Source organism: Balaenoptera acutorostrata, chromosome 9 (genome assembly GCF_949987535.1).
Source record: "Balaenoptera acutorostrata chromosome 9, mBalAcu1.1, whole genome shotgun sequence".
NCBI classification, from domain to species: domain Eukaryota; kingdom Metazoa; phylum Chordata; class Mammalia; order Artiodactyla; family Balaenopteridae; genus Balaenoptera; species Balaenoptera acutorostrata.
This window is the reverse complement of record NC_080072.1, coordinates 52,190,424-52,204,555: the sequence shown is the minus strand read 5'-3', so window position 1 is coordinate 52,204,555 and position 14,132 is coordinate 52,190,424. Positions and strand designations below refer to the sequence as shown.

Here is a 14,132-nt window from a genome sequence, read left to right as displayed (position 1 = left end):
ACATAAGTTTAATAATTGGCCTTCGCTGAAGATTCCTGTTTACTTTACAACAGTTAGAAATTGCGTCGCACGTTTTTACTAAACTTGGAAAGCGGCTCTGGAATTCCAACCTTAACTCTTGATCGCCGCGCCCCTACTTGGTTGTTTCCCTTCTTGCCACGCCCCCCCCCCCCCCCGATCTCCATTTCCCAACATGCCTCGGGCTCCCGTAAGTCGGCAGTTATTCCGGCGCAAGTTCCAGAGCCTTCTGGGAAGTGTAGTTTCTTTTTTCCTCCTCTGCGTCAAGATCTAGGGCTGTGGACTACCACTCCCGTGAAGTAGTGCGTAATTCCACTACGCGGCGTCTTCGAACGCGCCGCGGCAGCCATGTTGGACGTGGCCAGCACAGGGGCCGGCACCAGGGGGTTACCGGAGCAGCTGTCATGATGCTGGGGTCCCTGGTGTTGAGGAGAACAGCGCCGGCGCCGCGGCTGCTCCTCCAGCTGCTTAGGTCCCCATCGCTCCGGAGCCGTGGGAGTGCCACCGACCGGAGTGTGACCACCGGGGGACGCGGGGAGCCTCAGTGGCTGAGGGCAGCCATCGGGGGGCGCCCTGGAACATCGCCGGCCTTACTCACCAGAGGAGGGACAGCCACTGGGGGGAGCCAGAGAGGAGGTACCGAGACCCCCTGCCTCGCAGCCGCCACGTGGGGACGCCTTCCTGGCCCCGAAGACACTCTGCCTGGACAGGACAGCTGGAACGGGGTCCTCATCAGGACCGGAATGGGCGTGTGGGCGCTGGCGACGGTGCTGGTGGTACACTGTTACAGCAAGAGCCCGTCCAACAAGGGTGATTATCGGGACAGTATGGGTTGTGGAAGTGAGAGGCGGGAGGAGTGTCCTGACTCCTTATCTTTGGAGGTTGGGAGTTGCATATAGATTTAGACCACCGGAGCCTCAGTCCTGGTAGGACCTAGACATCATCAGGTCATAGAGCAGGCCGAAGAGTTCAGTGTCTCAGAGTTGTATAATTTCCCAAATTGTACAACTATTATTGTATAATAATACAGTTATTACAGGTCAGCCTCCCTTTTTTGAGCATCACTTTGTCCATCTGTACAATGAGAGCATTTTCTCTACCGTATCGCCTGGTTCAGTTCCTCTTTTAAGAGGTCTCCAAGGAACCGCGCATGTTTTAAGGGCAACCATTAGGTGGTTTAGAGAAGTTGCCCTCCCTAAGGTGGCCTAAGAAAGGAAGAGGAGACTTGGTTTCAACGCCAGCTTTGGCCCTGCTCGCCCCTTGCTCCTCTCTAGCTTCAGTTTACCCACTTATACAGTGAAGGATGATTTCTCAGTACTCTTACAGTGCTGTTATTTTGACTCTTCTTGGAGTTCAGCAGCGTGGGTGTATCCATCAGGGAGACTCCTAAGGTTTTGCTGTGCCTGGTCTCAGGCATGAGGTGATCTTGCTATGTGGGGCAGTTGGCAGGAGAAGGAAGACAAGGAAGTGGCTCTGTAGAGCCCCAGAGCAATCATGGGGGCTGGCTGACCCAGGTTGGCATCCCCCCTGGGTGCATGGAGCCGAGCAGGGACTGGGAGAGCAGGCAGAGAGCTAGACTTCTGGCCTACGTGGGTCCAACTACTCAGGTTCTCAGCTTTTCCTCAAGGGAGAAGACTAAGGCATGGTGTTCCTAGATTCCATGCATCCCAAGCTCTGAGATTTTGGACCAAGTGGAGGGACTCCCTTGACATTCATTTGTTTATTCAGCAGATGTGACCAGCTATAAAGGAAGGGCCTTGGATGGGGAGTAAGGACACCTGGGATCTTGTTTTGGTTCTACCTCTAACTCCCATTGTGACTTTGGAGTTTTGCTCCTCCTCACTGGTCCTCTGTTTTCTCATCTACAAAATGAGGGTGTTGAAATAGAACCCCTAAGGGCTCGTCTAGCTTGGGCATGCTATGATTCTATTACTTCCAATATTTTTCTGAATACTCTGTGTGTGCCTACTTTGGAGCTTGATGTAGAACTCCTAACACAATGCCAGTTAAGGGGACAGTGCAGGCAGTTAGACCTGTGGGTCTGGTGAGTGGTCTGGCAGTGTGTTGTTGGGGGATCAGAAGGCCAACAGGGTCAGGAAAGCCTTCCTGAATGATTGGAGACCTTCCTGGAGGATGGGGAATTTGAACTTGAGTTCCGAAGGATAAGGCAAAGATGAAAAGGAGAGTGAATATTGTGAGCTCCATGAGAGCAGCGAGTGCATCTTGATATTTTCAGGTTGATGCCAGCTCCCTTCCTTAATACTTTCACGTCGTTTGTCTACCATAGTCTCTGGTATTTAGTGTAGGTACTTAGTAAATGTACCTTGAGATGGTTTGTATTCTACGCAGAGGTTTCCAGGAACAAAGATAAAGTAGTCGCAGGTCAGCTTGGCATGTATAGAGGCTAGCAGAGTGTCCAGCCTGGTTGGAGGACAGGGGGTCTTTGGAATGAGGTGAGAGCAGATGGAGTGGGGTCTGGATATCAGGCACAAGGGTTTGGAAAGGTTGGAATTCTCCTGTAGGCAATGGAAAGTTGATGAGCAGGGAATGTTCCGAGGCCAGTATGTTTAGAAGGATGGGGGGAAGGTGTCCAATGTCTTGCCTTAGAGCTTTTGGGAGGCTCCAGATTGGACTTTGTGGCGTGTGAACCCCAGCAAAGAGACTAGGGTCTGTTCACCAAAATAGATAATGACCAAAACCATGACCAGTTCAATCCTTCTGACCTGCCAGTTACCCTGTCTCCTTACTTTGAGTTGTAAGCTGAGACCCTCAGCGCAGCACAGTCATTACTGCCCTTTAGGAGCCAGGAGGCCCTGGTTCTGATCTCAGCTCATTCCTCACTCCCTCTGTGACCTTGCAGAGGCCACTTCTTTTTGAAGACTGAGGGGGAGAGTGGATACAGCAATATCTGAGGAAGGCTTGTTTCCCTTCTAGCTAGGGGCTGCCCAAGCATGCCTGGGTGTGCGTTGGGAGAACAACTGGGGAAGGTAACCAAGGAAGACCTGGCCCTGCAGTCTAGGCCAGGAGGTGAGGTGGAGGCATATGCATAGGTCTGAACCACAGAACTGATTTGTATATGCATGATAAGGTGGATATTGTACACGTGAGGAAACTGAGGCTCAGGAGGTTAGGTAAGTTAGCCAGGTCATACAGAAAGTAAGTGGCAGAGTTAGGACTGGAGCCTGAGTCTGCTCCTTCCACCCTGCTCCAGTGCTTCCTCTCATGTTTTACTGGGTGACTCTCTTGGCTGGACTGAGAGCTCCTTGAGGCAGGGATGGGTACGAGTCTGTCCAGTGCCCATCAGTGGAGCTCAGGACCAGCTGGGCTCAGTGTTCCACCGGCCCAGGAAAGAATTGTGCCTCTGCTGACTTTTGAGTTTTTTCGAGCCAGGCAGCTTTTCCTTTTGGCCACAAGGTGGTGCCAACAGCCTACAGGCTGTCCAGGCCAGGCCAGACTTAACATTGCCTTTCTGCTAGGCCTGGTGATTACTAAAGGATTGATTGGAACCCTCTGCTTTGGATCTCCCTTTGTTGGGCTTGGCACTTGGGTGTTTGCAGATTTTTCAGCCATTATTTCATTTCTTTAGTATTTCTTTAGCATCCTTGTGAGGCCGTCAGGGCAGGGATTACTGTCTCTGCTTTGTAGTCAGGGAAGCTGGGGTTGAGAGGGAGAGGGGCTGCCATAGCACATGGTGAAAAGCGGGCAGAGTGTATTGGAGCCTGGCCTCCTGGTCGAGGCTGTCTCCACTCTCAGAGGGGCCCACATCCCTGCCTGCTCCTCCCTATCCTGTCCCTCTTGCTGGGCTTGTGACCTGTGACATCAAGATTCAAAACTAGGCTGAGAAACTGAAGTTGGGGGAGAAAGTGGGGCAAGGTAGGGGGATGATTAATAACAACAGTGATAATCACATAAACCTGCAGAGCTTTATAGCTTATGAAGAGTGAAGGAGTTCACACACTGATTACTGTAGGCCACACGTGGTACTAACACGTTATTTGGATCACCTTTGTGATGAGAGTTAAGCGTTTGGGCTCTAATAGAAAGATGTGGAAGGCAGGTTGTTAACAGAGGCTACCACGTAGGCAGGGGATGACTAGCTTTCTCTTTGTATATCTTGGCATCCTTTCACTTGCTAAAGCCCATGTTTCTGAAGTGCCTCCACTTCCACTGTCTTACTGGGCCCTCCAAGCAGCCCTGAGGGGTAGGTCCTGGCCAGGGATTTGACCAGTGCCCCCTCTCTCTTCAGATGCAGCCCTGATGGAAGCTGTTCGAGCCAACAATGTCCAAGAAGTCAGCAGGTGAGTGTCATATCCCAGGCCTTGCTCTCCCGCGCAGGAGGGCTGAGCGGGATGGGCCCCTTGCTCTGGTGGTGGCTCTGCCTTGGAGGAAATCCTCACAGTGAGCTGGGAACTGAACCCTGTGGCTTCCTTGTAGTCACCGAGTCACTTGGGCTCCTTTGGCCCAGGTCAACCCTTAGATATTTTAAGGTAGAGAATCAGTCCCTGTGTCTTTTTTCTGGCCCCAAACATCCCCGGATCCTTTGGCTGTTTTGTTCTTTGAAGGGTGTGGTTTGGAGTTCCTGTACATCCTGTAGGTTCTTCAATGAATCTTCCAGTTTGCTCTTGTTTCTCTGTGGGATTGGTCACTTGTAATTGCTTGTTGCCTGGATGGGGTGCAGGTGGGCACCAGTGGAGAGGCTTGGAGATTTGAGAGGGAGCTGGAAGAGACCTTTCTGCCAGAGCAGCCTGCCTGCAGGGCTGGGTGCACATGCTGGGCCCCTGCCCAGGGGCTGACTGCATTTCTAGCCTCCCTGGCTCAGCTGTTCCCCTAGTGACCACTGGTCAGTTAGATCTGAGACTTGTTCTTGCTCAGGGACAGGACTTGACTTGGGCCTCAGCCTGGTGCCCAGGGCAGGGCAGAGTCTGTGTTCTGGACGGATGGTCAGACGTAGGGCATCAGTATGGGGCTGTTGTTTAGGGGCAGAGGCTTCATTCTTGGTGAAACTAGTGGCCCGCATTAGGCCTAACTTTGGCCATTTTTTTGCCTTTTGTATAGAGCTAGGTGGCCATAGGACACCCTCCCTTCCCTGCCACCATGTCCACATTTTAAACAGGAAGTCAGGTGTTAGGAGAGGCTGTCACTGCACCCAGCGCTGCACACCTGTTGGGGCTCTTCCTCACTCCAGGTGCCTGAACATACAAGAAAGTGTTGAAAGGCAGTCACAGCCCCCATCAAGACTTACTGCTTTGATTCCCTTTCATTTTATCTGCAGCATTATTATTGATTCTCAAGGGTGCTTTTGAGTATTAATGTTCAAGGCTTAGTTTTTAATAAACCACTTTTGGAAGTATGGGCTGGGAGTTGTTTCGTAGCCAAATAAATATGATGGAGCAATAGTTTAATAAACATGCGATGATGCATCTTTAAAACCAAGCACAGATGTCAGCTTGTTGTTACAAGAGCCATTCATAACTGCAGGCAGTGCGTGGCCAGAAACAGATGAGCCTCGTTTCCTTCTGCTGCAGTACGATGGCATGAGGGGGCGGAAAGTGGCTGTGCCCCGTCCTTTAAGGCCTTTGCTGACCCCTTAATCACCTCCTGATGACTGCTGAGGTAACTGCTGCCAGGCTGCTGCTTTCCTCTGGCGAGCCAGTATAGGCAGTGCATTTACAGAGCAGCAGTGCTGTGAATCCACCTTTCCGTTATCTAGGGGAGGCTGAGTTTACCCTGTTCCATTGAGCCCCCAAGGGTTGATTGATTTAGCTCTTTCAAATACACATTTTTCTCATTAGCAGGTAAACCGCTGCCCCAAAATTACAGGAAGTGATTGAATTTATGTTGTGTGTGTGATTCAGAACATTCATCCTTGCCTGTGTGGATAGGGTCTGTAGGGACTTTCCTGTGTGTCACCAGTCTCTAACCTGCCTTTCTCCTGCCTCCTCTTGTCCTATCTCTCTTGGTCATGATGACTCAATCAGAATCTCCCTTCACCCCTCGTGAGGGGGTCAGAGATGAGCAAGGCACAGACCCTGCCCCTCAGAACTGACAATCTCCCCCCTCCACCACCACCTGGTCTCAAGGAAACAAACATGTAACCTACCAATCACAGTTCTTCCCACTCAGAGAGCTAGACCTACAGGTAGGGGTGGGGAGAGCCCGACCACCCTTGCTAGAAGGAAGCTTTCTTGAATTCCTACCGCAGGTCCTTGTTTAGCCTTTTTACGCCCTAGACTCTGCACAGGTGCTTAACGCTACCCCTAATTTCTTCCTCTGTGTGTCCTGGCCTTTAGTTCTGCCCAACAGACCTGCTGATACCAGGATAGAATTCCATTCTCAATTTTAAAAAAATATTTACTATAGTTTATACGTGGTTGGGTCACCATGTGTGTGATGTGTGGTTAAATCAGTATTTGGAATAAAACTCAGACCTGGTAATAATATTGTCCTCTACCCTCCTTTCCTCCTTGCCCTCTCTGGATTCTATGCTGTGTGTGTCTCTGCCTTGATGGCCCCCTACCTTCCGCTGGCCCCAGAGCCTTGGGAGAGCTCTGGATAGTGAAGGGCAGCAATCTGAAGCTCTCCTGCTCAGAGGCAGGAAATTTCATCATCCTCTTTAAGGATACTCTGGAATCTGCAGTTCCTAGGTTCTAGGTGTGGGCCCTCCACACAGATGGCTCTCTGTACACGGTGCTCATTACCCTCTGCTTAAAGCCTCCCAGCGTCAGCTCAAGTCCTACAGCCCTTGTGAAGACTTCCTTGACTCCTCCCAGCTGAGTGTGATCTTCCCATTGCCCCACACCTGCCTGCTGGTCTGGGAAGGTACGTGGGTCATCTAGGAAGAGCCGTGTTAGCCATGGCAGGAGAGGAATCCTTTGCTAGAAGAGAGGTTGGAGGTCAGGTGGGAGAAGCAGGGCTGAACATCAGGACTGAGGAGGAACTCAGCCCATGAACAGGAAAACCAGTGCGGTTCCCATGCTGCCCAAATCAGGAACAGATGAGGAATCCTCATGCAGCAAGCCAACAGCTCTGGACAGCCACCTGAAGTGTGGGCACTGTTGACCTGTTTTATGTAGAGCTGGCTAACCGTTTGTGGTATAGGCCTGCCTGGCTAAAGGGGCAGGGAAGGTTCTGCCACTCGCCACACTCTTTTATATTAAGAAGGTTTGGGCTAGACTTCACCTTAAACCACTGGATTGTGTGCCTCCCCAGGGCAGGGACAAGGTCTGGTTTCCCACATGTCTTATCCTCTTCTCCAGCACAGTGAAAGTTGGGGAAAGTTGCTTTTTCTTTTTTTTTGATTTCTTAACCTTGAGGCGCTTAAAGGCTTAGGTTTTTTGTTTTTGTTTTTAATTAATTAATTAATTTTATTTTTGGTTGTGTTGGGTCTTCGTTTCTGTGCTAGGGCTTTCTCTAGTTGTGGCAAGTGGGGGCCACTCTTCATTGCGGTGCGTGGGCCTCTCACTATCGCGGCCTCTCTTGTTGCGGAGCACAGACTCCAGATGCGCAGGCTCAGCAATTGTGGCTCACGGGCCTAGTTGCTCCGCGGCATGTGGGATCTTCCCAGACCAGGGCTCGAACCCGTGTCCCCTGCATTAGCAGGCAGATTCTCAACCACTGCGCCACCAGGGAAGCCCCGGGAAAGCTGCTTTTTACTGACTTTTCAGCAAACCTGAAACAGGCAATCCAGAGTCTTATTTCCATACTCCCATTGGCTATATCAGAGGAAGGCTGGGTCCCTTTTTCTTCCCATTGTCCTCGCCTCCTTTCTCCCTGTGTGGCAGCTGTTTCCTTCCTCCCCCAAGGCACTTACACCTTGTTAGCAAGTTCAGGTCTGGCTCTTCAGGAGTGGAAGCCCAGGCCTGAGGCCCCTGTCCCACCTGTCAGCAACATGAGCAGGTAGCCCTGCTCCTGGGCTCAGCCCAAACCCAAGCCTGGCTTCTGGACTCAGGAACCACTCACCCGAAACCTAGGGCACAGGGCAGTGTGAAGGCACATCTGTCCACCCTCGGGCTGAGCCATGTGAGGAGCTGTCGGGGCTGGCAGAAGTGAGGCCTCCTGTTCTCCCAGTGGAGATCACATTTCCTTTCGAACAAACTTGGGCGAAAGACTATACCCCTACCCACTTCCCTTCTCCCGGCAGGGAGCTGGACCTTTGCTGAGTGCTTTTTTTGTTGTTTTTTTGGTTTTTTAAAAATTTATTTATTTTATTTTTGGCTGCGTTGGGTCTTTGTTGCTGCGCGCAGGCTTTTCTCTGGTTGCCGCGAACGGGGGCTACTCTTCGTTGCGGTGCGCTTCTCATTGCAGTGGCTTCTCTTGTCGCGGAGCATGGGCTCTAGGCGCACGGGCTTCAGTAGTTGTGGCTCGCGGGCTCTAGAACGCAGGCTCAGTAGTTGTGGAGCACGGGCTTAGTTGCTCTGCGGCATGTGGGATCTTCCCGGCCCAGGGCTCGAACCCGTGTCCCCTGCATTGGCAGGCAGATTCTTAACCACTGTGCCACCAGGGAAGCCCTCTGCTGAGTGCTTAACTCAGTTGTTTCCATCCGCCCAAGTGCTTTTTAAAAGAAGGATGTCTGATGGTGTCATTCTTGGACTGCAGACTGCCTGCCCTTTCTCTCCAGGATTCATTTGTTCATTTGACAAAATTTTACTGCGCACCTGTCATATGCTGGGTTGTATACTTGGCACAGGGGACATCTGACCACTCATGATTCCTCCCCTCAGTGAAGGAGTCTGGGGAAGACTGTGGTAACACAGTGTGATCACTGCTGAGACAGGAGGCCAGCATATGCCACTAATCAACCTGGGGGACCAGAGAAAATGTCCTAGAGGAAATGACACCTCTCGGACATTTCCTAGTGAAAAAGATTAGAGTCTTAAAATATAAGGAGGGCTTAACAAATAGAAGGAGAAGGCATTCCAGGTAAAGGGAACAGTGTAAGTGATAGCACTGAGGCAAGAAACAGCCTAGAGTGTGTGGGAGGAGGGGAAATTATATACTGTTTGGTGTTGCTGGATCACAGCCTGAGGCCAGGAGAGACTGGAGATAGGAAGGGACCTGGTCATGGAGGGCATTGTCCATTTGTCCCTCAGTCACTCACCTGTCCGGCCTGTCTGTTGTGCCTAGCCCTGAGCTAAATTTGTGTTGGTGGCAACAAAATGAGGAAGGGGAAACAGTACTTGCTCTGGAGGAGCTCATTGACCCTCTTCTCAGGTGAAGAGGGAGCACATAAGTCAAAAATCGAGAACCAGCAAAACAAGGCACAAGTTGCCTAACTTCTATAAGACTAAGTAACATGGAAATATAATACCTATAACTTACAGAGTTGTTCAGTGTTCATTAATAATAATAGAATTATTACTTAGTTCAACCAATATATATGAGTGCTTATTAGGAGCTAGGCATTGGACTGAGTGCTGGAGGTACAGTGGTGAACAAGATTGGCACAGTTCCCGCCCTCTTGGTACTTACAGTCTAACTGGGAGCCAGGTGACGAATTATGCAAGTATAATTATGTACTTCAAAGTGATGAACAGTTTGTCTCTTCAACAAATGGTGCTGGGACAACTGGATATCCACATACAAAAAAATGCAGTTGGAGCCCTACCTCACCTATACACAAAAATTAACTCAAAATGAATCATAGACCTAAATGTAAGAGCTAAAACTATAGAACTCTTAGAAGAAAACATAGGATTAAATCTTTGTGACTGTGGGCTAGGCAAAGCCTTCTTAGATATGGCACCAAAAGCATAGGAAACCAAAGAAAAAATTAGATAAATTGGACTTCATGGAAATTAAAAACATTTGTTTTCAAAGGACACTTTCAAGAAGGTGAAAAGACTCTCCCACAGAAAAGGAGAAAATATTTGCAAATTATATGGGATTTGCATCCAGAATATGTAAAGAACTCTTACAACTCAACAATAAAAAAGTTAACCCAATTTAAAAATGGACAAAGGATCTGAATAGACATTTTTCTGAAAAAGATTTTCAAATGACCAATAAGCATGTGAAAAGATGCCAAACATCATTAGCATTAGGGTGATGCTAATCAAAGCCACAATGAGATACCGCTTCTCACCCATTAGGATGGCTGTAATCAGAAAGACATAATAGCAAGTGTTGGTAAGAATGTGGAGAAATTGGAGTCCTCATATATTACTGGTGGGAATGTGAAATGGTGTAACTGCTTTGGAAAACAGTTGGCAGTTCTTCAAAATATTAAACATAGAGTTACCTTATGATCCAGCAAGTCTACTCCTAGGTATGTACTGCAGAGAAATGAAAACATGTATATTCATGTACTTGTACATGAACGTTCACAGCAGCATTATTCATAGTAGCCTAAAGAGGGAAACAACTCCAAAGTCTATTAACTGATCAATGGATAAATAAAAATATGGTATAGCCATACAGTGGAATATTATTTATCAGTACAAAGAAATGAAGTACTGCTAGGTATATGCTACAACATGAATGAACCTTGGAAGCATTATGCTAAGTGAAAGAAGCCAGACACAAAAGACCACATATTATATGATTCAATTTACATAAAATGTCCAGAACAGACAAATCCATAGAGACAAAGTAGATTGGTGATTGCCAAGGACTGGAGAGGCTGGGGTTGGGAGGGAATAGGAGGTGACTGCTAATGGGTCCAGAGTTTCTTTCTGGGCTAATGAAAATGTTCTGAGGTTAGTAGTCAAGATCACACAACTCTGAATCTACTAAGAACAATTGAGTTGTATACTTTTAATGGATGGATTTTATGGTATGTGAATTACATCTTTTTTATTTCTCCTTTTTTTTTTTTTTTTTAGAGAAGAGTTTTAAAAATATTTATTTATTTAATTTATTTTTTGGCTGTGCCGCATGGCATGTGGGATCTTAGATCCCCGACCAGGGATTGAACCTGTACCCCCTGCAGTAGAAGCACGGAATCCTAACCACTGGACTGCCAGGGAAGTCCTGTGAAATATATCTTAATAAAACTCTTTAAAAAGTGAAGTACAAGACACTTGGGAATCTAACCTTGAGTATAGGAGGGGTTAGGGGTGGGGGTATGTTGTCAGTAAGACAAAGCATCTGAGTGAGATTGAAGTGAACTCTGAAGGATGAAGAGAAAACGAGAACATTGTGTTAGAAGGACAGTAGGTAGAAGACCCTGAGTCAAGCAAAGATGTGAAGGAATTAGAGAAGGCCAGTATGACTGGACTCTAGAGAGTAAGTGGGAGAGGGTGTGAAATAAAGTTGGAAAGTTAAGCAAGGACCATATCACACTGGATCTGCTGGCCAAGTTAATGATTTTTATTTTTACTAAGAACAGTGGGCAGCCATTGAAGAATTTTAAGGTGTGTGTATGTGAGAGAAAGAGAGAGACACATACATGGTGACATGATCTAGATCTGTAATTTTAAAAGATCACTCTGGCTGCTCTGTGGAGAATAGATTGATAGAGCTGTGGTGGATGCAGAAGACCGGTTGAAAGTGACTGGAGTAGTCCAGACCAGAGAGGATGATGGCAGATGGTGACTTGAAGTAAGATGTCAGTAGCAGAGATGGGGGAGGTAAGCTAGACAGGACTTGGTGATGTGCAGAACAGTGTCAGTACCTGGTATGTAGTAGGTACTCAATATGTGAATCTTGAATGAATGAATGAATGAATAGAATTGGATACGGTTGATTAGGGAGAAGGTGTTAAGAATGAATTTCTAAAAAAAAAAAAAACAGAATGAATTTCTGTTTCCTGGCTTGATCAGCTGTGGAGATGCTGTTACCATTCGCTGAGTTGAAGATCCTGGAGGAGGACTGGGTTGGAAGAAAAAGATGAGTTCAGTTTTGAACATGCTGAGTTTAACGTTTCAGTGAAATATTCAAGTGGAGAGGTCAACTAGGCAGTTGAGTGGGTCTTTCTGACTCTTCCTGCTATACATAGCATGCTGCCTCAATGATCGGTTTAGAGATTGTTTTGACATTTTGTTTTGATTTCTGGTTTGATGGTTTTAGACAATAAAGTACTTCATACCAGTTAAAAGTTTTTTACTAGACACCTTTGGAAAAAAGTCTGGTTTGATTTGCAACACAGGAAAGAAGAAAGGGTTGGGTTTTGTTGAAGGCTAAACGCATTTATTCTAGCTCTGCATTGATGGCTTGGTTTGGTTCTTGTCCCCAGATGCCCCAGCTTGGGGCTTGAGGCACTTGCTGTCCATGTGCCAGGATTAAGGTGTCCAGAATGTGCTTAGCTACAGTATAGGTAAATGTTCTGCATATTGATCCAGGGATTTTATCTAATTAACAAAAACCCTGGCTGGTAAATACATTTGGCTGTCTCGGGGCCTCAGGGAGGCTGTCTGTCTATTGATTGTTGTATCATTTTGGCTTGATGGGAAGATATTAATGATGGCATCAGAGCAACCAAAACATCTGACTCTCTTAACCAGTAAATATGTAAATGTTCTTGTGGCTTGCAGTAGGCTGAAACAAAAGCTTTATCCTAGACCAAAGGTCAAGGCCTAACTGGCATCACTCTTGTAATTTGATGCTTGTTGAGAGCGTTTTTTTGAATGCTAGGGTATAACCCACACAGGTTTTTTTGAATTCTGGGATGTTGGAAGGCAGCATAATGTTACAGAAAGAATACAAGGTTTTTAGGATTAGAAGACCTGGGTTCCCATAATTCAAAAAGAGTCATGTACCACATTGTTCATTGCAGCACTATTTACAGTAGCCAGGACATGGAAGCAACCTAGGTATCCATCGACAGATGAATGGATAAAGAAGATGTGGCACATATATACAATGGAATATTACTCAGCCATAAAAAAACCCGAAATGGAGTTATTTGTAATGAGGTGGATGGACCTAGAGTCTGTCATACAGAGTGAAGTAAGTCAGAAAGAGAAAAACAAATACCGTATGCTAACACATATATATGGAATCTACCAAAAAAAAAAAAAAAGGTTCTGAAGAACCTAGGGGCAGGACAGGAATAAAGACGCAGATGTAGAGAATGGACTTGAGGACACGGGGAGGGGGAAGGGTAAGCTGGGACGAAGTGAGAGAGTGACAGGTATATAGATACACTACCAAATATAAAATAGATAGCTAGTGGGAAGCAGCCGCATAGCACAGGGAGATCAGCTCTGTGCTTTGTGACCACCTAGAGGGGTGGGATAGGGAGGGTGGGAGGGAGATGCAAGAGTGAGGGGATATGGGGATATATGTATACGTATAGCTGATTCACTTTGTGATACAGCAGAAACTAACACACCATTGTAAAGCAATTATACTCCAATAAATATGTTAAAAAAAAATAACAGCTAGCAGTAATTGAATACTTGTAATGTGCCAGGCACAATTCTAAGCTCTTTAACTATATGCTTATAACAATCCTAAGAGATAGATATCATTACCTCCACTTTATAGATAAGGAAACAAGAACAGAGAGTCAGGAAGAAGGCCAGCAGAGACAGGATTTAAACCTAGACCGTTCTAGTCGCTGTATTACCCTGGAATTACTAAGTTCATTATTATTCAGGAGACAGAATCAGTCGCTGATAGAAAAGTTACTAAAGTTTGACTGAAGTTATTAAAATTTGCCACTGAATTTGTCACTAAATAGCTGGCTTGGATTTTAGAGAGAAGAGCAGTATGTATTTAAAATATATTACAAACCTCATCTGTTAACATCGTCACGTAACTCTAAAGATGATATTTTTTATTTAAAATAGCACTGTCAGAAATTAATTCTCAGTGGTTCTCTTATATAAATAATTGGCATTAAAGTGAAGATTATTAAATAAAAAAAACAAGACCTGGGTTCCACTTCTGTCACAGTAACTGCCTCTATGACCCTTAGTAGGTCATAGACCCTCCCTTTTTGAATCTTAGTTTCCAAATCTTGTTAATGGGCTTCCCACTGAGAACTTTGAAATATAATTCTCAGGGTTAAGCTCTACAGAAAAAACTGAGCCCTTTGGGGAGGGTCCAAATCACACACTAAAACGCCAGGGCTTGCTCAAGTGGGCCTTCACCAAACAAACAATTTTGCAGAGTGGTCCAGGGCCTGGCACCTTTTCTGAGGTGTGGACTTACTGAGTCTCTGGTTGCTTGCT

General features: G+C 46.9%; 1 protein-coding gene across 2 annotated transcripts in view; it reads left to right on the top strand.

Moving 5' to 3' along the window:
• Positions 1–357: 357 nt before the first annotated feature.
• Positions 358–14,132, top strand: part of CLPB (ClpB family mitochondrial disaggregase) — a 147,157-nt gene continuing 133,382 nt past the window's right edge. For both annotated transcript variants that reach the window (XM_007173674.2, XM_057553322.1), the window contains exons 1-2: positions 358–828; positions 4,265–4,316. In XM_007173674.2, the coding sequence (XP_007173736.1) occupies positions 423–828; positions 4,265–4,316 (458 nt within the window). In that variant the 5' untranslated portion in view covers positions 358–422. The remainder of the gene's footprint in view (positions 829–4,264; positions 4,317–14,132) is intronic.